The 26,424-nt window shown below is 39.1% G+C and overlaps 1 protein-coding gene across 1 annotated transcript in view; it reads left to right on the plus strand.

The window, feature by feature from the left end:
• The window catches only part of LOC119425691 (potassium voltage-gated channel subfamily KQT member 4), a 69,384-nt gene extending 44,669 nt beyond the window's left edge, over positions 1 to 24,715 (plus strand). The window contains exons 3-16 of the mRNA XM_037693234.1: positions 2,108 to 2,234; positions 2,321 to 2,496; positions 4,457 to 4,582; positions 5,534 to 5,644; positions 5,737 to 5,832; positions 5,951 to 6,039; positions 9,251 to 9,376; positions 9,730 to 9,750; positions 10,073 to 10,129; positions 12,959 to 13,188; positions 13,280 to 13,379; positions 22,138 to 22,269; positions 24,168 to 24,306; positions 24,391 to 24,715. Coding sequence (XP_037549162.1) covers positions 2,108 to 2,234; positions 2,321 to 2,496; positions 4,457 to 4,582; positions 5,534 to 5,644; positions 5,737 to 5,832; positions 5,951 to 6,039; positions 9,251 to 9,376; positions 9,730 to 9,750; positions 10,073 to 10,129; positions 12,959 to 13,188; positions 13,280 to 13,379; positions 22,138 to 22,269; positions 24,168 to 24,306; positions 24,391 to 24,594 — 1,734 coding nt within the window. The 3' untranslated portion in view covers positions 24,595 to 24,715. The remainder of the gene's footprint in view (positions 1 to 2,107; positions 2,235 to 2,320; positions 2,497 to 4,456; positions 4,583 to 5,533; positions 5,645 to 5,736; positions 5,833 to 5,950; positions 6,040 to 9,250; positions 9,377 to 9,729; positions 9,751 to 10,072; positions 10,130 to 12,958; positions 13,189 to 13,279; positions 13,380 to 22,137; positions 22,270 to 24,167; positions 24,307 to 24,390) is intronic.
• Positions 24,716 to 26,424: the final 1,709 nt, after the last annotated feature.

Here is a 26,424-nt window from a genome sequence, read left to right on the forward strand (position 1 = left end):
AGAGCAGGAAACAGGTGGAAGAGAACTTAAAGAGGTGGATGTATGCACTTGAAAGAAGAGGAATGAAAGTCACCCGTAGTAAGACGGAGTACATGTGTGAATGAGAGGGAGGCTGGTGGAACAGTGAGGTTACAAGGAGCAGAGGTCAAAAAGGTGCAGGAATTCAAGTACTTGGGATCCACTATCCAGGAAAATGAGGAATGTGGTAAAAAGGTGAAGAAGAGAGTCCAGGCAGGATGGAGAAAAGTTTCAGGAGTGGTTCCCGGTAGTTAAAAAAAGAATGACAGAAAAGGTCAAAGGAAAAGTTTACAAGACAGTGGTGAGACCAGCTATGTTGTATGGTCTGGAGACAGGAGAAAGAACTGGACGTGGCAGAAATGAAGATGTTGAGGTTCTCCTTAGGAGTGACAAGGATGGATAAGGTTAGGAATGAGATCATCAGAGGTACAGCACAGGCTGAACTGTCATGTCCGTGTGTTGTTGTTTTGATTAGTCAGTGATTCTTTGAGTTTATTTGTTAGGTTCTTTGAGATCTTTTGTTCACGAGCTTGTTATTTTTATGTTCCCTGTTAGTTTAGATTCTTATCCACTCGTGTTTCTGTTTATCATATTTAGATTCATCCTCGTGTTCATGGTTTCCAGTGTCATATCTCATTTACCCTTCGTCAGCTTCCTCAGTATGTTTTCCAGTTAGTCACCACCCTCACTTGTCTCCAATCACCAATTATTCCAGGTGTTTCCACTTTCCTCCCCCCCCCCCCCCCCCCCCAGTTTGTATATTACCAGTCTCCAGTCACTACCAGGGCAGCAGCTCATTGTCCTGAAATGCTCAGATGTCTCGGTGCTCCTCGTGCTCCCTCAGGTTAGGTTTATTTGTCATATGCAAATCAACACAAGGTCAACAATGCATTGAAATGCTGAGGATGAGAAGGCGCCTCGTGCCTCCCTGTGCTTTTCCCTCCCGACTTACCTTTTAAGTCTCCCCGTGTCTGCTGGCCTTTTGGGTCCAATCTACCCTACACTGACCGTGCCATAAACAACTGGGAGATAAAGTTAGAGAGGCCAGTCTGAGATGGTTTGGACATGACCAGAGGAGGGACAGTGGGTATATTGGTAGAAGGATGTTAGAAATGCAGCTGCCAGGAAAAAGACAAAAAGGAGATATATGGAGGTAGTTGGAGTGAGGACAGATGATGCAGAGGACAGAGTGAGATGGAGGAGGATGACTATAAAAAGGAAACGGCCGAAAGAAGAAGAAGTAGAAGAGGTGCTTGCATGTGTGCTGTTTGTTTGGCAGTAACAGCACAGACACCCAGTGAGCATTTGATAGGATTCAGGTGTTGTTGACAGGAAACCACAGACATGCTGCACTAATCCTAAAAGCAACTCCCTTAATCGCACCTCTTAATGCTTTAGCTGCTTTAGTGAAAAGTAATGGACACTCACTACCTTCTTCCTAACTCGACTCAAACACCTCCTCCCCTCTCTTTTCCCACCCTCCTCATCATTGTGTGTTATTTAACGGCGAGTCGACTCTCACTGTCATTCAGTTTAAACTTGGGATCAATCACTCATTAGCAGCCACTTAACGGTGAGTGGACTGTGCTGACACAATCGTTTGCTCAGGCTGGCTTTGTGCACCTCCCGTGTGCTCCAGAAATTTTGGACGTTATAAAATTTGTTATCAAAACTTTTAGATAGAAAAGTATATCAGTTTAAAATGACATCACGTCGCAATGTTTCAGCCCTCATTTTATCAATCAGTTTAGGTTGGAGATTTAATTTATGTACCTTTATTTTCGGACTATAAGTTTCACCGGATTATAAGGCGCATTAAGCGAAACAAAACAGTCAAATAAGTCTAACTTAAATAACCATAAAAAATAGGTTCAAGGTCAATAAACACAACCAGAATTAATACATAAGGCGCACTGGAGGCTCACTGTTGATTTTTGAGAAAATTAAAGTATTTTAAGTGCACCTTATAGTATGAAAAATACAGTACAGTATACAGTTGTGTAATGTTTTTGAGATGAGGTGTCACTTTTGGGCCTTTTATTGAAGTCCATCTGTAGATAATGAAAATCATTATTTGTGTGATTTGCAGGAGTTCGTCATGATTGTGGTCTTTGGTTTGGAGTACTTCATCAGGGTCTGGGCAGCTGGATGTTGTTGCAGATATCGCGGATGGCAGGGACGTCTGAGATTTGCCAGGAAACCCTTCTGTGTCATAGGTCAGCGTGTGCACATGAACAGTGATATTTTGTGTAAAATCCTAACTGTTATATGATAAAACTGCCTTTTTAAAAATTTGTTGCAGACTTTATTGTGTTCATAGCGTCACTAGCAGTGATTGCTGCTGGGACGCAGGGAAACATCTTCGCCACGTCGGCCCTGCGCAGCATGCGCTTCCTGCAGATCCTGCGTATGGTTCGTATGGACCGGCGGGGAGGCACCTGGAAACTACTTGGCTCAGTGGTTTATGCTCACAGCAAGGTGGGCAAAACAAAATGGTATTCCCTTTTTGCTAACAAAAAACAAGTCTTTTGGCTCATGTGAGAAATTAAAAGCTGTTAAGCAGTTAAGTGTAAAAGTATATCAATACGTAAGGGTTGAATGAATTAATAAAGGATAAAGAAGGCTGAGCGCTGCCAATAAAGCAGTATTTTAGATCATTAAAGTTCTGTGGAAAGGTTATAAACAACTAATATCTTCACTGAATATCTTCCTTTTGGAAAAATAGATTTAATTTCAGATTATATTTATAACAACTGCTAAAAGTGGTTTGCTGCCATTTTGAAACAACTCCAGTCTTAACGTTTTCATAGCAAGCAAGTCAAGTAAATTCTATTTTTTAAACCATAAACCTATTTTTAAAACCTTATTCATTTCACTTTAAATTGCTATTCTGGCAGAAAAATTATAATATTAACAATTATATAATAATTACATATAATAAGTATATAAATTATACTAACTGTATTCCTGCCTAAAGTGATTTAAAGATTTAAGAAATTTTTGTCACTGAAGTTGTTTTAAAACAGCAACAACCTACTTTGGCTCCACTTAGACCAGAGATGTCCAAAGTGCGGCCCGAGGGTCATTTGCAGCCCTTGGAGTGATTTTGTGTGGCCTACAGCTGCACTTTAAGAATAGTATCATTTTGACCAACAGGCTTAAGAGGTCGATGCAGACATTCTGCAAATTAGTTGGTAATCCTTTTTTATGTAATGTTTAGGCTTAACAGCAAAACAGATTAAAACAATCTTCTCAAAATGAGCAATATTAAGCAAAATACAAACTTTGGCTATAATCTTTCTATTTTCACTTAATGGTAAAAAGTACCAAAAACCCTTTACTGATTTCTACCAGAAATGAGAGTTTTAGATAATGATTCATAAAACTTGGCTAAATATTGCAGTTAATAAAATAATCAAGAGGGAAATTGGACATTTTTAAATGAATATAACACTGTATCATCTACATACGAGTTGATCAACTTTATCAAACTTTCTATGAATCTATTGTAGTGACTGACAACTGGACAATTTTTCAGACCTTCAATCAGCCTTTTGTGTCATCCTTGGTCCAAAAGGCTGATCGACCCCCTTTTAAAAGAACACTTACTCATATTATACTTTTGTTGCTGAAAACAGACTAAAATGAACTTTCCAAACACAAGAAAACAATAAATGTAGATCCAATAAATCAAATAAATCAAATCATTAAAATAAAAAATAAAAAAAATAAAAAAAAAATAAATAAATAAAAAAAAAAAAATATATATATATATATATATATATATAATTAGTGTTTATGAGGCTTTTACTGTTTTGGATCTATAACAATTTAAAACTTTTTTTCCACCAAAATGAGCAAACTTGTGTCTTTTCTCCAAAATATTGGTCACGTTGAGAGTTAAATTCACATGTTGTGGCTCACGAGTCTTTTCATCTGGATAGTTCTGGGCCACATATGAAAACATGTGGACACCCCTGACTTAAACTATTCTACATCAGGTTCATAACCTTTCCACAGAACCTCAGTTCAAAAGTTCTGAACTATGCCTTTAAGGAGCACTGATGAGTGCCTTAATGGTTATTAAATGAATAACTTATTAACCGTCAGTATGACAGGAAATACCTTAAGTGTAATGGATGATTAGCCGATGTTCACTGCTCCACCATCAGCTGCTCCGTTGTGTCAGTTTGTTGTTGATTTTAATGCTGACTGTAACACCCGACATCCTTCTGCTGGCAGAACAACACGTCATCTGTGATGATGATAAATAGATGCATCAATGCACAAAAGTCAAAGTGCAAGCCAAATGTGATTATGATGAGAACTTAGCCAGCAGTGACGATAGGGAGATGGTAATAAAACCAGAGTTTATGATGGCAAAGATGCTGCTACTGTTCACAGCTGTGATTAATAATCCCTTCTCTTTGTCTCTCAGGAGCTGATTACAGCCTGGTACATAGGTTTCCTGGTCCTCATCTTCGCCTCCTTTCTTGTCTACCTGGCTGAGAAAGACACTAACACAGATTTTGGCACCTATGCAGATTCCCTCTGGTGGGGAACAGTAAGTACTGCAAAAGCACCAACTTTCAGACTTTTTGGAAAAACGATCTCTTATTTTGAACATCATTCCAGTATTTATATTTGTTTTGTATTGAGCTGGTTTTTATTCAAAAATGATAGTAGGACAAGCATAAAAGGTCATTAAGGTTTGATAATAGTTTGATTAACAATAAATCCTGCATCTTGTGATAAAAAGATGAGCTCTAGCAATCAAGTTCAAGTTCAAGAATCTTTATTATCCGCATGGGGCAATTTGTTTAATAGTCAAGTAGGCACACAAAACATCCATACTACACAAGACACTGAGACGTTAAAAAACAATACAGAAGTCATCGATGTTCATTAAGAAGTCTGATCACTACAGGGATGAATGAGTTTTTCAGTCTGTTTGTTCCACATCTGGGCAGCAGATACCTGTGTCCAAATGGAAGCAACCTGAATTCACCATGGAGTGGATGATCAGGATTTGCCAGAATCAACCTGGCCTTGTTCACTGACCTCGCCTTGTGTAGGTCAGTGAGGTTTCGTAGGGCTATGCCAGAAGTTTTGCTGCACATCCTGACAATCCCAGAGAGTTTGTTCCTGTTCTTACATGTTAAAAGTCCAAACCAACAGATGAAGGTAAAAGTTAAAAGAGACTCAATAAAACATTTTCACAAAAGTAGAATCAACATTAAAATCACGGAGCTTCCGATAAGAATGCATTCTCTGGTGGGCCTTTGTACAAATGAGTTCACATGGGGGTCAAAGGTCAGTTTGCCATCAAGAACAGTTCCCAGATATTAAAACATGATTAAATGTTCTTATTTATTTGCTTTGTAGAGTTTTTATTCCAGCTGTTTGGTTGTAGGGAAGTTACAATTTCCTGTTTTAAAGCATACACCGTTTGGCCAACTCCGAACAATTTCCATTTATAATTGTGTGTGAGATTTTTATTTCTTCATGTGCTTAGATAACTTTGACCACCATTGGTTATGGTGACAAGACCCCTCACACATGGCAAGGACGGCTTCTGGCTGCCGGCTTTGCCCTTCTGGGCGTCTCCTTTTTTGCCCTTCCCGCTGTAAGCCTCCTATTTTTCATCATATCCCAACATTTTGAGGCGTCTAAATCACAAGATGCCGTTCTGACATTGATTTGAACTTTGACCCTCAGGGAATTTTAGGTTCAGGTTTTGCCTTGAAGGTCCAAGAGCAGCACAGACAGAAGCACTTTGAGAAGAGAAGGATGCCAGCTGCAAACCTCATACAGGTAAAAAAAAATAATAAAAAAAATATGAAGACAGCCGCTCTAATATTTAACGGCTCAGCGTTCAATTGTGCGGAGGTAATTTGCACTATTTTCCTCCTTTGTGTGGGTTTTTCTCCAGGCAGCGTGGCGTCTCTATTCTACAGATGCCAAACACTCGTATCTAACAGCTACGTGGTATTTCTACGACAGCATGTTGCCTTCGTTCAGGTAGGTTTTCCCATCACGTCTCATCACCGGCAGTGATGCAGCAAGAATCAGAAATCGGCGGTGGCCATCGTTATTTAAACTTGAATCATTCACGAGTGACATATGTCACTGAAAACAGTGAATTATAAGATGTGTGAGAATTTGCTTTCCCTCTGTTCATCCAATCATTTGGGATAAAACGGCAACTTTATATCTGAAAACTCCTTTTCAGCCCAGGTAGGGTTGCTACCTTAAGAAATAGTGTTGATTTGCTTTCCATTAAATTTTTATGCTTTGCCACCACTACTTAGTTACCTTTTTGATAATGTAGTGCTACACAATTTATTTATTATTATTATTCACTTTTTTTGCATTTGGGTTTTTCTGTGTCCATTCATTCATTCATATGTTTTAAAAATTCCCCACCTCAAATTTTGGAATTCACCTTTTAACTTGTAAGACATTCCTTTGAGTCCTTAGGAAATTATTTATCATGTTACAGCTACTTCTAAAGATCATGGCTCAGATTTGAAAGTTTTTAAGTTTTTAAAAAGCTGTTTTCATTTGGACAGATCGAAAGTATTTTATCTTCATTCATGTGTTTTACAAGCACAAAAAAAAAAAAAAAAGACAGACACCATGAATAAAGTCACAAGGGAATTTTTAGGTAATAAAGAACCAAAATCCTAAAAATTTTTGTACAAATATTAATATTTTGCTGCTAAATGTCAGTAAACCTGGCCTCTTAATGATGATTCTGCACTGATTGAAAAAAAAAAAAAGGAAATCTTGAGTTGGATTAATTAAAACCTTGAAAACAATTCCATAAATTGCTCAATTCGGGAAGTAAATATAGATTAATTTGCACTTTTCTAAAGAATCATTGTCCACTGTATTTGCAGAACGATTCCTCGAAGATACTTTTAATTAATCAGCTGGAAAAATATCAATTTTATTTGTAGGATAGTTAATGTTTTCAACATTTTTGAAGGAAGAATATTAGGTTAAGAGAACATATACTGTAAGTTAATAATGTAATATTTAGAACTACTGAATATAATCACTGACATAGGTTTTTACTCAAATTATTAAATGTGTAAAATACTTACTAAATCATAAAAATTTAAATAGCAAAAAGGTATCTGTTGAATGAAATTAGCTGTAAATTGGATGTGACAGAAACTTGGTTATAAGTTGAGATAATCTGGTTAACTGTGAGGTGATTTAAATAAAAACAGATGAAACATGACATAACAGGGGCACATTTCATCATTTCCTACTGCTCAGTGTATTCAATTAAAAAATTTGCCTTTTATATGTTGACAAAAACACACTAATGACTGAATTAACAAAAAAAAAAGACAACTGTTATCAATTAAAGGGGCTGCAATGTTCCCAAACTGATGATGAAAGTTATAAAATGTGTGAAAAACAAGACAGAATAACTCTTTAACCAACATAATGTTTGCAACTAAAAATGTTTTTTTTATAAACAGTTCAGTTCTAAAAACCAACCGGACCAGCATCCTCTCCAGAATTAGTAATTTACAGTAAAAAAAAATTTATGTCCGCGTTTTTGTATTAAAATTTCTCATTTTGAACAGCAGAGCAAGGTTTTTCTAATTAAACATGTTCACGGTACCCTTTTGTTTTTTGCTTCAATTTTATATGCCTAAATTTGAAAATTTTGGGTTAAATTTTTTAATCCAATAACATTTTATAAACAAAATTCTTGTAACTATAAAAAATTTCCTTTATGGCTCAAACTATTTTCAGTCTTAATTTCTTTTAAATCATTTTTTGTCCGAAAATAAAAGAAATTGTCCCAAGTCGAAAATTTTAGGTGGGAAGTCTGTTTGACCTACAACAGAGTATTAGGGCCACATGAACGAAAAATACAGATTTAATGTATTTTCCATTTATTTTGAGTCTTCAGTATGAAGTCAGTTTATTAAAAGTAAAATTAGTTACATTAAAATGTCATAAATAAGTGAACATTTTACTTGACATTTTAACTTTAATTGCATCATTACTTTTAATTTGTTAAATTCAAAAAATGACTTTTTTATATGTATTTATGTATTTGTCCCGGTGACCCCAATACTCCTTTTCAAACTTTCCATGCAATGTCATGTTGATGAATTAATTTAACTAATTTTTATTTGCTTAAAAGGAGGGGAACATGAGAAACATCAAAGTGCATCTTCTGAAAATTAAATAAATAAATAAATAATAAAATTATATATATATATATATATATATATATATATATATATATATATATATATATATATATATATATATAGATAGATATATGTGCGAAACTTGTGAATTATCACGTCATGTACATTTAGGGTTCAAAACTTGCTTATTTAAATAATAATTACAGAATTAAATCTCACCAACCCTGAAGTTGAAAATCTGATGTTTTCTACCAACGTGGAGAACTGATTTAATTAAGGATGCTAAAAATGAAACAATTAAAGAAAAATGTTTATAACCTTAAAGGTATATTTCCTATTATTTGAAGAAAAGGCATTTCTAGAAAAGTTGTGAACAAAGAATGTCTTACCTGTTGTAGATAGCTCTTTGAACAGCCTCAGGTTGGAGAAATAGACTTTAACTCTGATTGGACAGATGAGATAATGGCTAGTCCGAGTTGGAACAAGACCAAAATAGATTGCTGCTGTCTTAAAATGTCTCCAATCTCAAAAATTCAGAGCAGTTCATGAAAATGCTGTTTTAGAATTAAAACTGTATAAAAATTATGATATTTCTGTTGGAATACCAGGTAATACAACGTGGCAGCAGTGTAAGGGTTTGAGATTGGAGTTGTTTTAGGTTGGCAGCAATCCATTTTGGTCTTGGTCGTGCTCAAATAAGTTTTTAGCTTCTTAGACTGGTCCAGACTAAACTCTTCAAAGTTCTTTCAAAGTTATCTATAACAGGTAAGATGTTAGTTACTCCTAACCTTTCCATGGAACCCCACTTAAAATATCATAACTATCCCTGGAAGCCATTTTCAATCAGATTTAAAGGGAATGTTAGACTTTTTTCTCTAGTTTCATCTCTAAACTATACATATATTCTGTGCATATCTCATTTTCCTCATGTATCCCTCTTCTTTTGAGTGTTTGAACCATTGTTTTGGCCTTTTTGTGGCTTTTTTTCATAGTTTTTTTTTTTTTGTTCATTTGTCATGTGTCTTTTTATTTGTGCACGTTGGTGTCAGAGAACTGACGCTACTGTTCAGTCACCTCCAGCGACAGCGTAAGACCAAGAAGGTTCTTCACAACTCCTACCACACGCTGTTGTCTGGGCTGCGGCCCTACAGCTCCCCCTACCTGTCGGGGGACAGGTACGCACCTCGCCACCCCTTCCAGCTTCACAGTTCATCCAAACAGGTGGCCGAAAGTCTGCCAGCTGTCACACTCATCGTCAGACACAAGTTACAGAGCAGCACATTCAAAGAGGACTGACCACACAGCTTTCTGCATGGGAGTGTTGTTGATCTAACCGTTCACTAACATGGTTTGAGACCGCTGTGTTGCAGGCCCTGCTGCTTCTCACCGTCTTTGTATGCTAAACTCATACTCTAGTCACCCCCCTGCCTCCCACTTATCACTCATCAGTCTCCTTTTTCTGTCTTCCTTTTTATGTTGATTTTGTCCTTTTCATGGCATCCATCATCCACCCTCCATGTGTTCTCAGGAAGGCAGAAGCCCCATGCAGGTTTGTTCTTCATGTCATGAGCTTGTAAATTAAAGGGTACCCACAGGTAGAGTTTGCTCAGTTAGACATATTGTCATGAACATTATGTGAGGGGTGTTGTATTTATGCCTCCGACACATAATTTCTTGCTCTAAAGTGGCTCTTTGGAGTATTGAGAAGTTACGCTTCGCCACCCCCCTTCCATCCCTCTCTCCTTGTTCCCTTATCGCTGCGTTTCATCCTCAGGGGTTCACTACGCTCCCAGGTTGTGCTCACCCCACACTTCCTCCACTCCTCTCGCACCCCCTCACCCTCTTTCCCTCTGCCTTGTGTGTCTCCCCAGTCAGCTTCTTTCTAAAAAGCGAGGTCTCTTCCGGATTCATGCTGGCCGCAAGCAGAGGTATCCACGGCAACGATCCTGTTGCACGGGGCACGCTCAAACGTCGCAGATTTGACTACACCGCTCTTTTTAACAGCACATCCTGCCCATCTTGCTTGAACCACTTCAGAAATTTGTGCACCAGTGCATCGGCTTTCTAAATGTTATTCCACAGATAAAGCATTAAACTACTTGAAGAATATGAACTTTATCTAAAACATTGTAGCATTTGCAACAACAGGTTGTTGCAATCAAATGAAAGTTTTAAAGAAGCACTGCATTTTGGTGCACAAATTGTTGTGAACTTTTTAAATACGTATTTTTTTTTCAGATCTCTTTTCCTAATTGCCTCAAAAGATAGTTCAAACCTTTTGAAGCAGGTTCCAAAGAATGTTCATGAAGAATTAATATCTTACTTGTTTTAGATAGCTCTTTAAATGACCCCAGTTTGTAGAAAAATACTAGTTCTGATTAGGCTGATGAGCTAATTGCTATTCTGAGCCGTACAACCACAGTGGGATGCTTCCATTTTAAAACATTTCCAATCTAAAACAAATAATCATATACAAAAGTTCATGCAAACCCTAATTTATATACTTTTACTCCTGCTGGAAGTAGGCCTGGCTGCACTGAAAGTGCTACAGCTAGCTGCTAGAGCTAGCCTCTACAGCTATTTGCACTTGCAAAAAAACAAAAAAACAAATTCTACATGAATAACTGTGTCACGCAAAACTAACGGCAAATGAAAGTTTTTAAGTCCAATAAAGTTCAGTCAGGTCATCTGGACGGTTTCTTTAGTTGTTGAGACGTTTTGTCCATCATCCAAAGGACTTCATCAGTTCGAGGAGCCACAACAAACTCAGTCCCACAAGCAACACACTCCCATAGTGGACCAACCAGTTTGCTGTTGATAATATGGTTTCTGGGGCCTGCCCTCTCCCCAGTCGACTCCTCTGAGACAGCCATAGCCAAAGTGGTTCAAAACATCAAAGTTCATGCTCAATATAATAATGTGACTATGGCTGCCTCAGAGGAGTTGACGGGGGAGAGGGCGGGCCTTAGAAACCATCTCATCACCAGTAAACTGTTAGTCTACAATGGGAGCGTGCTGCTTGTGGGACTGTTTGTTGTGGCTCCTCGGACTGAGGAAGTCCTTTGGATGAAGGACGAAATGTCTCAACAAATAAAGAGACTGTCCAGATGACCTGACTGAACATTGTTGGATTTTTAATCTGGATTATTGAGCATGAACATTGATTTTTTTTAAACGTGTTTGCATGAACTGCTATGGAATTGTTCAGAGGTTTTGTGATTGGAGTTGTTTTAAGGTGTCAGCAGTCCACTGTTTGGACTAGCCGTTAGTTTGTCAGTCCGGTCAGAATAATTCTACATTTGTTCAAACTGAGGTTGTTCATATATACAACAGGTGAGATGTTAATCGTTCCTAACATTTTCCCTGAACCTAACTCCCAAAGATCTGAAGTGCTGCTTTAACATAGGGCTGATTTTTGCTGATCAGGCTTGAAGTTCAGATTGAACAATTTGCTGACTTCATGACTTAAGTCCTACTTGGTTTATGACCATGACAAGCTACATACACATATTTTCCTCTCATCAAAATTCTTTGATGACTTGGGAAAAATAATCCAAGCAATGACCTTACCTTTCAGATCTTACACTTCTTATTTTCAGTTTTATTGTTTGTTCCTTTATTGTGTCTTCTTGGAGAAAAGGTTCAGAAGTTTGCATGTTTTTTTTTTTAAAACTCTGTACCAAATCAACATGCCTGTGTTGTATTTTACAGGGTTATTTAATGCTTCCCTTTGCATGCAATCCTCCCTCAATGTTTTGCAAAGACTGTAAAGTTTACGGCCCTGAATGCATCCAGACCATTTCCTTCTTTTCCCAGAAGCATGCAAAGGTCCTTCACTTTATTTTTCCCATTGCCTTCAGTTTACTCACGGATGTTCAAATGGCATGCATGAAATGCACTTTCCACCAACATTCTCAGACTATTTAAATTTTAATTTAAATGGCTGGCTTATGTGTATCACACGCAAAACATGGATTATAATCGTCAGAAAAAATGGGGGAGGGAACGACGGCTGGAATTGCTCTGCGGTGCATGACAGTTGCGCTGCCTGTGAATCCGTGACAGTATATCTGTAAGTGGCTGAGTGGGAGTCGTCCACAAGCGCATGCTATAACAGCAGCATTAAAAGTCAATCCCATGTGGAGAGTGGCTGACAAATGGCTTCTTTTTCTATATAAATCTCACATATCTGCTTGACTTGGACTGTTGTGAGTGAATACTTAATGAGACAGCTTTGGTATGGCTTCTGTCTGAAGCTAACATTTCAGTGCCTGGAAGTGTGCTGAAGGTATTAAGGTGGTTTTTGTGATGTTAGGTGGGCAATTTCTGCACTGCTGCACGTTATGAATCAGGTTTCAGGCTGATTTTGCTGATTCAGTTGCTAAGATAGGCATAATAGGCAATTCCTCAGGGCAGAATCAGTTTTTTAGCAGTGTTTAATAGTGCATTTGCTCAGCTTGTTCAAAAATAATGTTTTTTCTTCACTGCAGCTAAGTTTAAAGCTTGTTTGTGTTCCTGTTTATGTGACGGCTGGTATTAAACCTTTAATTTTCTTACCCTTCCAACACTAATCTCCTCCTTTCTAACAAGTTCAGGCTGCTAATCTGCTGATTTCCTCAAGCCCCAGAATAATACAGCATAGTTTCATTCAAAGATGTTGTGTGGACAATACAACCGATGAGAAAGTTTGATGCATGTCATCATCCAGAAACATCAGTGTGTCTGAATGTGTTGCATTAATTTAGCTTTACTGTCAGCAGCAAGCTGGGCTTCAGGGATCGGATCAGGATGAACAATTCCCGTTCATCCCAAACCATCCGGAACAAGGCGTCACCACTTCCCCCCAGCTCCGGTGTACGGCGATCTCCCAGTCAGGAAAACGTCCCAGAAGCCACCAGTCCCGGAAAGGTCCAGAAGAGCTGGAGCTTCAACGACCGCACACGTTTCCGCACCTCCCTTCGCCTCAAGCCACGCCCACCTGCAGATGGTAAATGGAACAGAACAGTTTTGATTTACACTCTTTAGAAGAAAATATTTTCTTCTTTTGTCTTTTATTTTAATTTTCTCCTTGTGTTCAGTGGAGGGAGTTGGGGAAGACAGTGTGGAAGACAAACCATACTGTGACGTGGCCATGGAGGACGTGATTCCAGCAGTGAAGACTCTGATACGAGCTGTCAGGTGAGTCCTTCCATCAACAGGATGCAAATATATAACATCCATATTCACTTTATTAGACACTTCAAGAACCTGCTTGGTGTTTCCCCTGGTCTCACAAACAAAAAAGCCTCTAGAAGAGGTGTCACGACATCTATAGCATCTTATTGAAGTTTTAGTGACGACGTATGCCTTGTCCACACGGGAACATTCTAGTTTGTCAAAATATCTTTGTCAACACATTACCATTTCGAGAAAGGTGGTCATCCTCACAACACGATCCAAACACGATAGTATTGATGCCAGGCTTGTATGTGGCGCCATAATACTGCCACAAAAATACACCAGAAACAGGAAATATTATTTCTATGCACAGTCTATGGTCCGAGCTGTAAACACAACAACATCAAACTGATAGGGATGTAAAATGCAACTGCAAAAACTGAGTTCTGTTATTGAACTTATAATGAAGTGAAACTTCTACTTTGTCTAATAAAGCTACAAGAACACACAAGTGCAGGATAATGTTAACTGGGAGGTGAGTCAGTCTAAATACGCAGACATCTTGTACACTTTTCAGACCCAGTATCCAGTGAGGGACGACTGGAGGAAAGGGTTTTTCTCACAATGGTCAGAGAACATCAGGTTAAAATATTTTTCAGGCCTATAAAACTATTCCCATTTCCCACATTTTTTAAATTAGTGGTTTATGTATACAGTAGTCCCTCGTTTATCGCAGGGGATCTGTACCCTGAAGCCCCGTGATAAGTGAAAAACCATGTAGTAGGGATAATAGTAAAAGTAGTTAGTAGAAGTTTATTTTAGTATTTATATATAAATTTGCTTTAAACCCTTCCCACACTCTTGCAATATTCTAAACAATGTTTTCTAAACTCTGAACGCTCTAAAAGAGCACAGCAAGTCATGATCTGTGCTCTCTGCCTCCTGCTGCACTCTGCCAGTGCTCTTGGCCACGCCCACTTCTCAGCTGCAGAGCAGAGATATGACACGCTGCAAGAAGAAACTTTATCTGCAGCTCTGGGCTGCACACAGGTGCAAAATATTTTAAAATAATTTATTATAAATAAAAATGTAATGCCGATCGTGTAGCTCATCCATCAATCAGCCAATTGTATGTCATGTCCAATCTTACTTTGAAAAACCGCTATAGGAAATGAAAAACAAACCGTGAAGTAGCGAGGGACTACTGTATTGTATTTTTTCTTTTTTTTTATATTGTTAATATAAAATGTTCAATAAAGTAATGAAAACACCTTTTTGACCTTAGTTTATTTGGTGTAACAATAAGAGGTTTAACTCTGGGCTATTCAAGGCAATGCTATTGTTAGTCAGCCTTGTCTGCTCATTGAATTAATACAATAAACAGCTGAAATAATTAGCATCTATAGTTTAAACATGAACTTGTAATCTGTAATTGTTTTTACTGTATTTATGCTTCGGTCACTCAGTGTAAGATTAGAGGCAGGTCTATGATATTATAGTTCTCCCAAGGTTGTGTTTAGGCTGCCTAAACAACCAAATATACAGTATGTCTGTGCATACATACAAAACATTTACTTTGTCACAAAACTGGTTTCCGTGTGGACACGGCCGTACTTAAGTTTATGGAAGCAACAAGGTTTTTGCTTGTCAAGTGTACGCTTCAAGTGATCGTCACTCCAGCTGGACGTGCTGTTCTCTTTGTCATGGACAGATTAAAGACACTTGTGCGTGTTCAGACTGGAGGTGCTTCTCATGGTGCACTGAAAGGCAAACTGGTTGTACAATCATTTCATTCAGATTCAGCTGACTGAGTAGAAATGCCCACTGAGAAGTAACTGAGACCCGCCCCCCCCCCCACCCGGCACGGTAAGTTCTCATGTGACCTTGTCGGCTCTGCAAGTCTGCCCGACTGGCGTGGTCATGCATGAGATGGCATGATAGAACAACTAGATGTGCACGCACAGGTACGGACAGTATGAGAGATCGCAGTGTGACTGAACAAAGACAAGGGTTTTGTTCAGTTGTGACAAGGACAACTGTAATAAAATGTGATTAGGAGTTATTCTGATATGCTGTTATCTCTTCCTGTAACAAAACACTCCTGTACAAACTGATGTTGCGCTCGGATACTGTGACCCTGTAGGACGTCCTTACAAAATGTGCCTTTTTAATAGATATACCACAAAACATTTTTTGAGGCATTACTTTAAAAACCAATAAAAATATGTTGTGTAAAATGCACAACCGGCAGCACGGTGACACAACTGGTAGAGCTGCTGCCTCTCAGCGAGCAGGTCCTTGGTTCAAACCCCGGTCCAGGGGCCTTTCTGGGTGGAGTTTGCATGTTCTCTCCGTGCATGCGTGGGTTTTCTCCGGGTGCTCCGGTTTCCTCCCACAGACCAAAAAACATGCATGTTAGGCTGATTGGTAACTCTAAATTGTCCCTAGGTGTGAGTGAGACAGTGAATGGTTGTTTGTCTCGTTTGTCTCTATGTGGCCCTGTGATGGACTTGCGACCTGTCCAGGGTGTACCCCGCCCCTCGCACAGTGATTGCTGGACATGGGCACCAGCGACCCCTGTGACCCAAAATGGAATAAGCGGGTAAAAGAAAATGGATGGATGGATGAAAATGCACAACCTTTTGTAATAATGCAATATTATCAGTCTAAACCAGGGGTTCTCATTCTTTTTGGGTTCGGGGACCCCTCATAACCCTCATGTTTATTAACTAATTTTCTTCAATTTGTCTCTTTAATGCAATGGAAAAATTTGTGTAACATAAATACTTGAGACCTGTTCTTTAACAGTGTTAATACAATGTTTATACTTTTAAACATGGAGTAGTTTTCATTCAAGACTCTTAATTAACACAATTTTTCATTTCAATTTCCAAAAATTACAGTTATGAGAACATTAACAGTATTTAAAACCTCTTTAAAACTTTACCTTTTCACTTAATGAACATACAGTAATAAACGTATCGCCACTTCTTCAAATTATGACAGTAAATTATTTACATAAAACTGAACAGAATCATAAGAGCAGTGGTCGTACCAAGTAACAGGACTTAATCTGTAAAATGATCGATGCCGGAATGCAAATAGCGTGCAGGCTGGGGGGTGTCATCCCCCAGAATTTATTTTATTTTTTATAAAGCAGATGTGATTTCCTACATTTTGTTGTATTTTAATTGGTTCTTAAACATTTATGTGCTTGTAAAACAATTATTATATATTTTTTGCGGACCTTCAAGCAGCAGCTTGTGGACCCCCGGGGGTCCAGGGACCAGTGTTTGAGAACCACTGAGTTAGATGCATAAATATTTTACATTATTTTCTGTGCACATGTGTAGTAGTGGTGCTTGAATGTTGGTGAACTGTATAATTTTTCTCAGATTTATTCACAAGCAGCAGTAACTGCTGACTTTCAGTATATTTCTTTGTAACAGCTTCAGCTCATCGATTTTATTTATTTTTACTTGATTGGTTTTCTGTTCAGGTTTTAGTTTTAAACATGTTGCTTTTATAGAATTAATCTTGATGTCCTTTTAGTTTGATCAAAGTCAAGTTCTTTTATTTTCGACTTTTTTGCCCTTTTCTCTGGTTAAGACTGGTTTTGTTTTTGGTGTTCGGATGGATGTTTTACTTCGAGTTGTAACATTTTCGAGTAACAAAGCCAGTTTTGCAGTTCTTACTTCCTGTTTTACTTTGATAGTCTGTTCTTTGTTCAGCTTTCCTGTCAAGTGGTTTTGCTGACTTTGCTTTTTACTTTGCGTTTCCCTGCCCTTTATATATAAACTTTCTCATTCACATCTCAGGTTTATCCTCAATTACATCATTTCTAGTTGTACCTCAGTCTGTCCGTGTGATTTCATTTTCTCAGGGTTCCTGGTTAGCCTACGGTCTCCCCATATGTACCAGTGCTTGGCTCTTTTGTTTATTTATTTATTTCTACCCAACAATTATAACAAAATAGTTTTATGACAACGTTTTTTTAATTTTAAAATATGTGATTTTGATTTTCATGACTACAAACTTAGCAGAATTATACTTTCACTCAGTACTGAAATGTGTAATATATATATTTTTTCTCAATAAAAAATAATACTCATTTTATTCTTTAATAGGGGCTGTGGTAGCTTGGTGGTCAGTGCCATGGTCTTGTAATCCTGGGGTTGCGGATTCGAGCCCAGATTGCGTCAGGAAGGCGTAAAACGATGACCAAATCTTTCATGCGAGTTCGTTCGCCGTGACAACCCCTGAAGAAGGGATCACCTGAAAGGAACTTCATATTCTTTAATAACGTTCAGTGATTTAGGTCTATGTAGAAAAATCTAAGCAACTCAAAACACTCTACCCTCAGCTACACACCCAACATGCAGCCACTTATATACACACACTGAATAACTGGAGTTTTTCACTGATGGTGGCAGAAAAAAATACATTTGCTAGCAAACATCTGGTGTTGGTGCTGGGCCGGCCCCCTGAGGGGTTTGATGAAAGCAGTTTATAATGTCTCTGTTTCACGTCAGCACTCAAAGCTCACAGCATTTCTCAAGGCAGCGTGACGCTGTCTGCGGCGTTCAGTATACATGATGGTCTTGGAAGAAGCTGTCCTGCATACGCATTAGAAATTAACGTTGTCCTGAAAAATAGTTTGAAATGATTTGAGGACAACCAGGAGTCCCAGAGGAATCTAATATTTAACATTAACTTTATTTACATTGTAATTTTGATGACTTGACCAAATACATTTATAATAAATGTGCAGACATGCTGCACATGTTTACCATTGCAGGGATGTGCCATGATATATTTTTGTGCGACAGTTTGGTGCCACTAACAGGACGTTATATTGTCTTCTCAGGTTTGCGCTTGACTCAGCAGATAGCTCTGACCCCAGCTGCTCTGCGCTGCACACAATAGGAAGGAAGGGAGTTCCTATAGATAGTGCAGGTGTGTAAACAGCAGGTGTTTTCAGTGTGTTAACACACACACGTGTGTGCAGCATTTCAGCACGGCTCATGATCGATGTCAGGGAAGTGCAGGAAGGCTTTAGTGCTGACACTTCACTTTGGACGCATGTGGTTTATCAGTGTCTGCGATGCCTGAGTAAATGTGGATGGTGTTGTGTTTACGTACGGAAGCAGCAAGAGAAGATGATGAGAATAAAGCAACGCTTGCGTTCACTGCACTGTTCCATGTGCACAGTTTGTGCAAGCTTGCAGTCTTTGATGAAGTGCTTACTTTGTTAAATAAATTATTTGGACATGTGTTCCAGTTATGTATTGGATTATGAGTATTCTCCATGTTTTTGTAGCTGCAATATTTTAATCCCCTTTTAATTTTGTGTTTTACATCCATCTATTCTACACTTTGGCCTGTGGGTTGGAGTTTTTCCACTTAGCAGGCACAGAGTTAAATCTAAAAGGAATCAGACACGTCCCAGCAGTGGCCCATCCTTCTTGGCCCACCTTGGCTTCATGTCAGCAGTATAGTCATTTTTAATTCCCAGATAAAACCTGCCATTGGAGACTATCTGGGATCCACCTTTGCTGAATTGCAAAAATGTTTGCATTGGCTTTGCAAGCATTTTGGGGGCACAGCTGACATTTCCTCTCCCTCCAGCCATCACTGGGTTTTTTACATCTCAACTTCCTCACGCTGGGAAGCTATGATCTCTTTTAGTTAGCCATGCCAACTGTACTGCACAGTGACTGGAAATTGTCTAGAAAGAGGTGGGGGATGCTGAAACCTGACTCTGTGTTATTACAGCCATTTTAGTGACCAGGAAGGGGAGAGTCAGCATTTTGAAGAAACCCTCGGAGGATTCACTCCCTTTCAACCTTTTCCTTAACCCACACCTGAGACCCACCCTGGCAAGAAAAAATCTGCACCCACCTGCAAATTAAGAAAATATTGCTTGCAAAAATACTCCAAATGCAGAAGTCATCAAGAAGCAGAGTGCTGCGTGAGGAAGAGGAGAAGTGCGCTGATGGCTGCTATAGCACCAGCTGTGGACCTCCTCCTCTCAGTGCTCTCCTCCTTCACCTGCACCTCGTCCTCTAACGAGTGTTCTTTTAATGCACGTTCTGCAAAGGTTAGGATGGTTGTTTCAGAAAAGAACCCTTCTCATAAGTTGTCACATCACCCACTTTTTAAAATAGATGACTTTTTTTTCCTCTACTTTGCCCATTTTCTAAATCTTCTGACAACACTCGTACAGACAGAGCTTAACGATCCCAACTGGGCCTTTGTTACCTTTCTCAGCCCCGTAAACAAAACAGTTGTGAAGACTCTTTTTGGGCTCTATCTAAAGCAACATTCACAAGTGGATACTGTATGTACTTAACTGGCAGTACAACCATACAGTATACATCCTACTGAGGTCTTTATTTATACTCAGGGCTTAATTTGAGCCAGATCCTGCTGGAACAGGATCCGGGAGATCTCTTATTTTGACTGGGTGCATTCCGGTAACTGCTTGCTTGGATCCAGTAACTCTCAGGCTTACTAATAATAAAGTTATGAACAAATATGATTGCCTTGAACAAATAAAATCTATATTGGAGATGTAATCTGAAAATAATTACATAAACACTAATTTTAAACATAACAGCCACTTACGAACTTCCTAATATCACATAAGAGCTGCCCCTTCAAGTAAGCATTTCTGCTTCTACCCTTAAAACCATCTCCATCCCTAAAAGTTCAAAGTCATGGGCAATTTTGTTAAAAACACAAAAATATAATTAAACAGCACAACTAATCTGTAAATCAGTTTTACAATTTAAGTGGGTCATTAATAAAACTTTGATTATTTATTAAAAATACAAGAGAATTGTTTGATGGGTAATCATGTTACATAAGTCATGTATGTAACATGACAACGTTATTAAGGCGCCACATTGTCATAATAACAGCACTGAAAATGTTGAAAAGACAGTCCAATTTACTTTAATTAAAAACAGTCTTCCCATTGTGCAACTAAACAACTGAGAAGTGAATCACATGAAGGCAGTGGCGCTGGAGATATTACTGGAGCAAGTGCGAGGATGCTTGAAAGAAGCGTAACGTGCTCTATTCACACAAGGAGAGCTGTTGGTCAGGCTACATCTTGTTGTTCTTTAAAATAGTTATTGAATCAAGTGTTTACAAATGTAGGTAAAAGTAGATGTTTAACAACCCGTTTAAATACACAAGAATGCAGGAAATGGCATCTACTTTATTAAAAAATTTCTATGGGGAGGATCCCCAGACACCCCCCACCCACACACACACACATACACACGTTATTTGTGTTCCGTCATCTTTTGGTTTACAAATTGAACACTGTTTATACACCCAAAAAGATCAGTTATAATCTCTCAGACTAAGCCAAAATGTGTGAATAGCGGCAAATGCAAATAATTCAAGATAAAACTTTCAGCAAATCATGCAAAAAGTGTGCGAATGGTAACAAAATAAGAACAAGCAAGTCCAATAAGATAGGCTACAACACCATAGTAAAACCTCAGCACTATAATTAGCCAATAATAAATAAATAAATTGGTTTCACTCACCAGTTTTTAGTAAACAGCTAAAGTCCTCGTTCCACTCCATTGAGCCGAGCACATCGTTACCGACTGCTTCGCAAACGGTTACAAAATCCAGTGTGTTCAGGTCCTGGAGATGCTTTTTGAACCATAGTCATTCTTTGTGTTAAAAAGGGCACCGATGAGAGTTCTGCGACTATATCATATCCACAAATCAGCACTTAGCTATGCCTCCTACGTAAATCAGCTGCTGTGCCTGCTAGCCTAAGAGCGGCGAGAAAATACAAACAAAATTACGCATTGGCTACAACTCCAAACCTGATTTATTGATTTAAATGTCTGTCTGAAATGATGCTCTTATTTGTTTTAATAATCTAAGCTTTCTGGAAATGACAGACAACTCTAGGTAGAGAAGATTCTGCCCAGAGACCGCATTCACAAATTTCTGGTTCACCAAACAGAAACCACAAAAAACAACAAGCAAATAATGGATTAATGAATTTTTTTCTGTTTCTTATGTCCCAAAGGACTTTCTGTGAGCATCTTGAACTCTCTGGTCATTTCAAAGAGAAATAGACTGAGTGAATTTATATTCTGTGTCAAATTGTAGTGTCGTGCTTCTCTGGTTCGGGGAAGAAGGAGCTGAAGTATCAGCTACATCCTTCCTCTACTTTCTTCTTATCACTTCCACATCCTTCACTCCCTTCAGCGTGACGCGACTCTACAGCCTCTCTGGCGCAAGATGTTGTCAGGGATTTGTTCACCTGGTATGGTGGTGTTGGGTTAACAGTCCTCAGTGTGACTCCCCCACACTGGGGTGTGGGTGGTGATTATGAGCTATGTGCTCTGGGGAGCAGGAGCAGCTGTGGTCCAACGTGGCTGTCACAATGACAAAAGAGCAGAAACGGGGGGAGAATAGAGGTGTGCGTTCTCGTATCTGCGGAAATGTGCTAATTGCTGAAACAGCAAATACTGATAATAAAATGTCTCTGAGAGACGCTCTCATCCTCCCAATATATCCGCATGGTTTAGTAGGCTTCTGAATGCTTCCTTTATGGGCCTGTTTGTGAATGATAAGGTCACGCTGGCTTTAATTAATCTTGTTATTCACACGGTGGGCTGAAGTGTTTGATATCTTCCTTCTCCTGCATTTTTTCCAAAGGTTTACGGGGCTTCCATATGCGTCGGCGTGCGCGTTCAGGCCTTTTTCACGAGTGATAACCGTGAGTGTGTTGTGTTTGTAGAATCCTGAAGTTCCTCGTGGCCAAGAGGAAGTTCAAAGAAACGCTGCGTCCGTATGACGTGAAGGATGTCATCGAGCAGTATTCAGCAGGACACCTGGATATGCTGGGCCGCATCAAGAGCTTACAGATGAGGTGGGTTCCCCGCACCAGTTTGATGCTTTATCTGAACTGTGGAAAGGTGAAAGTCTTAGTTTGAAAGAAGCAGTCTGTTAAAAAAGTGACTCATATTATTTATATTATTTTATACATCAGAATACTATACCAAACCACCTGACCTTCTCAGGTCTAAAGACCATAAGAACAACCTTAGATGAACATTGTCTGTGAAATATTGCAGCATTTGTATGTGATTTGTAAAATGATATCAAATTGATGAAGCAGTGTAGGACAAGTTGAGTGCATCACTTTATTTATTATTGTGTTTAGCAACCTTTAGGAGGAATAACTTCAAGTAATTACCTTTTCCATTATTTTATCTGCCCTAACTATTGATAACTGTTCTAACATTCCATTAACTTACTGAGCTTTCAGCTGGGTTGAGGTCTAGACCAGACCAAGACAATTCCTTGGTTTGTTTTCTGCTTCTTCGTCACGTTTGACCCTTAAATACTTGAGTGTACAGAAGAACTCATGGTGAGCTCAGTGACTGCAAGATGCCCGGGTCCTGTGACTGTAAAACAAGCCCAAATCATCAGCCCTCCACCACTGTCTTTCACCAACAATGGTGCTGTGTAGCATGGCTTAACATCTCTAACTTTGGCCTCATCCATCTAAAGAAAGTACTTTCTCTTTATGAAACTTTTGTATCATTCCACATCTAAAAATCATCAAATCTCTGTTCACTTTTAACTGCTTTTTAAGGGGTTTGCTGTGTTAAAAAGGCTAAACTTTTATCTGATGAATTGTGAGGTTGGTTTCATAAAAAATACGGATGCACGATATTGGATTTTGGGCTGATATCTGATATGCCGATACGTTAAAACTTATTTGGCCGATAACCAATACCAATATTTTATATACATTCCTTTGTCAGAACATAACCCTCTTATTTAGGCTTATTTGCTACAAAAATTGTGTCACAGCTGTAGGAGCTGGTGACATATATTCAGTAACAGCCATATGATATGCATAGCGCTTTAACTTATATTAAATGAAAAGTGTTAAATGTTATTTATTAGCATTAGTCACCTGTGATGCTGTCTCACCTGTGGAGGCTTGTTCCAGGTTCCTCGCTGCAGTGTGGGATCCTCTGCACTCCTGTGCATGAAGGACGTCTTTTTAAGTTCAAAGTTTTTGTCTATCCATTATACTGTAAGACTAATCATGCTGACGGGGCTAACACGACGTCAAAATGTCTGTGGTAAAACTCATCCAAGGTCTATGGGCTATTAGCTTCTCAATGATGTCGGAAATGACGGCTTGTAACTCAGGTAAGGCTACGTCGGAAAAATATCTCTGACTGGGGACCATGTAGCGAGGCTCAACGTAGTCCAAACGTCTTTGGAATCTGACATACTCACCAACAAAAAAAAACTTCCACACCGACATTTTGAATTTTCCTCCGCCGTGATCAGATCAGGTAGACGCGTGTGACGTCAATCACGTTGTGCTGCTGCTACAGGCATCCGTGTTACTGGGTTGTCATACAAAAACAGTGTCTTTTATATCAGTGAATTATTTTGATGGAATGGCCCATGTCCGATATTTAACTTTAACGCTAATATCGGCCGATATGATACCATGCCAATAATATTGTGCATCCCTAATAAAAATACTTGCTTTCAAATCCAAATTTTGGGGTTTTAGAGAAGATTGTATTTACACTTTTCTTTATTTTGTTTGTCTGTGTAACAACACTTCTAATGTTTTTCACCTTACATTTCTTTAGGCCCCTCTTTCAAAGAACTAACCAGCTGATTGGTCAACAGGGCAGGATAGTTAGGCCTCAGATCAGTATTTGACTGAGTATACCAAACTACGCTGTATTTTTTCATCATATTCACTGAACGTTGTTCTGTTTGTGTAAAAAGGGTGGACCAGATAATTGGGCGAGGAGCCGTTCAGCCTGATAAAAAGGCGCGTTCTGAAAAGGGAGAAAAGACACCGCCAGAACTGGACCCGCTGGATGAGCTAAGCATGATGGGACGTGTAGTTAAAGTGGAGAAACAGGTAAAGAGAGCGAGTTTGATTTGGGATTACTGGGGCTACTTTTGGCTAACGATCTCACACAGTCCAGTGTTTGTGTTCATTTAGGTGCAGTCCATAGAAAGCAAGCTGGACCTCATGCTCAACTTCTACTCCCAGTGCTTAAAGAAAGGCTCATCACACGCCACCCTGTCCTCCCTCCTGGACCCCGACCTGACGTCAGACTACAACAGCCCCACGGACCACAAAGACCTCTTCCCCTCTGCTAACACACTGAACATCTCCCGGTTTGAGGGCGATAACTTGGAGTGACAATGAGCTGACTGATAGAAACCTTTGACAGGATGTCCTCCTTTAGGCTGAGCCCTCTCTCCGAGCAGCCAAACAGAACTGCGCTCCCTTTATTTTACACCTACCTTCTCTGATTGCTCCTCCCTCCTTTTCTGATCTGCATCCTCGACCCTTTACCTGGAGCGAATGTTTCCAGAGCTGGTAAGATAACGGTTGCCAGAGGGCTCCACACGACGAGGAGCCTCAGCCAAAGCTGCTCACCGCACACGCCTCTCAACTCACTGGATGAGAACGGAGAAAGTGATGAACAAAAACTTGACTACTGAACCCATCGCAGCTAATAACATCATGCTGTATATACTACTTTCAAACCTGCAAACGTCAAGGAATCGCATCTTTTTTCTTCAACGTCATCCTTTTGTTTGGCTGTTTGAATCAACATAGATTTGTTTGTCTAAAGCCAATATACCAGTCATTTGTTCAGTACTTTACAGGTGATATTTTGATATGGCAACACAGTTCTCAATGCCTTGACGAACACAAAACGAGAAGCACTGATGAAGCCATCGCCACCTAAAGAATGTGCTCCCTTGGTCCTGGTTTGGCAGCCAACACAACGCACTCAAACAAGGGAAGTTAAATTCTACTTTATTTGCCCCCAAAAAACAACTACCGTATTTTCCGTCATATAAGTCGCAGTTTTGTGCATAGATTTGTCAGTCCTGCGACTTATACGCCGAAGCAGGCCTGTCGCGATAAACAATAAATCAATTAATTGCATGATGAATGAAAATTATCAACATAATTTTCATTTACCGGCTGTATCGTTTCTTCTTGTCTCTCTCTTTCTGAAGACACTGGATGACAAAAAGCTCAACTCCGATGCTCTTCACTGACCCCTCCCTTTCTCTTTTCTCTTTAAAATCTGTTCTAACCATCCAAAATCGCATTTTTGGATTGTTAAAAGCAGCTAAGTTGAGAAGATAAGCTACGAGCTAAGCTAACAGGCCGACCTCGGGAATAAACCTCCGTCTTGTGGAGCTCCAAAATTCACGGTTGAAACCCGTTCCTTCATATAAAAAGTTGTTTTTCTCTGCAAAAAGAAGCTGAGAACTTGTTTACTGATTTTTAATTAAAAGCTTTGTGTGAAAAATGCTATGCTAACGATCTAAAATCACCAAACGTCACCATGTCAGCCCATGTCACGTCAAGGGCCCTCCCTCCCATGTTTCTTAAATAGACATGCTGCTCATCTATCCATCCTTTGTTTCAAACTGTCTTGTACTGCCATCAGGTGGTCAAAAAAGGTACTACACCCAAAACAAATCAACATTTCTAAAATTTGACAATTAATTATTGTTAAATTTCAAACAATATTATCGTTTATCGCAATAATTTCTGAGACAATTAATCGCCCAGAAAAATTTGTTATCGTGACAGGCCTACGCCAAAGTGACTTGTATATGTTTTTTATCCATATTCATAATGCAACTTTTCACTGACGCTTGAAATTTCTAAGAACTGCAACAGCGAGTCCTCCCGTGTGCGCTTGCTTCACTCAGCTGGTGCAGGCGGAGGAATGCTGGAGAGCCTGCAGCTTCAGTCATGATGGATGGGTGGATGGATGGTGCCACACCACCCAGGCAAAATGAAGCAGTTTTGACCATTAAATAAATGCATAATAAACTAAACGGGTCAGCGGTGACGCATAATATATATGTCTTTTTCCTCTTCATGATGCATTTTTTTACTGATGCGACTTATACGCCGGAAAATACGGTACAATAGTGACTCGTGTTGGTCTGTAAATTACAGCTATGATTTATATTCCCTTGTCAAGACTTGTGGTCT

The sequence above is a fragment of the Nematolebias whitei genome, chromosome 19, assembly GCF_014905685.2.
Source record: "Nematolebias whitei isolate Nwh7 chromosome 19, NemWhi1, whole genome shotgun sequence".
In the NCBI taxonomy this organism is placed as follows: domain Eukaryota; kingdom Metazoa; phylum Chordata; class Actinopteri; order Cyprinodontiformes; family Rivulidae; genus Nematolebias; species Nematolebias whitei.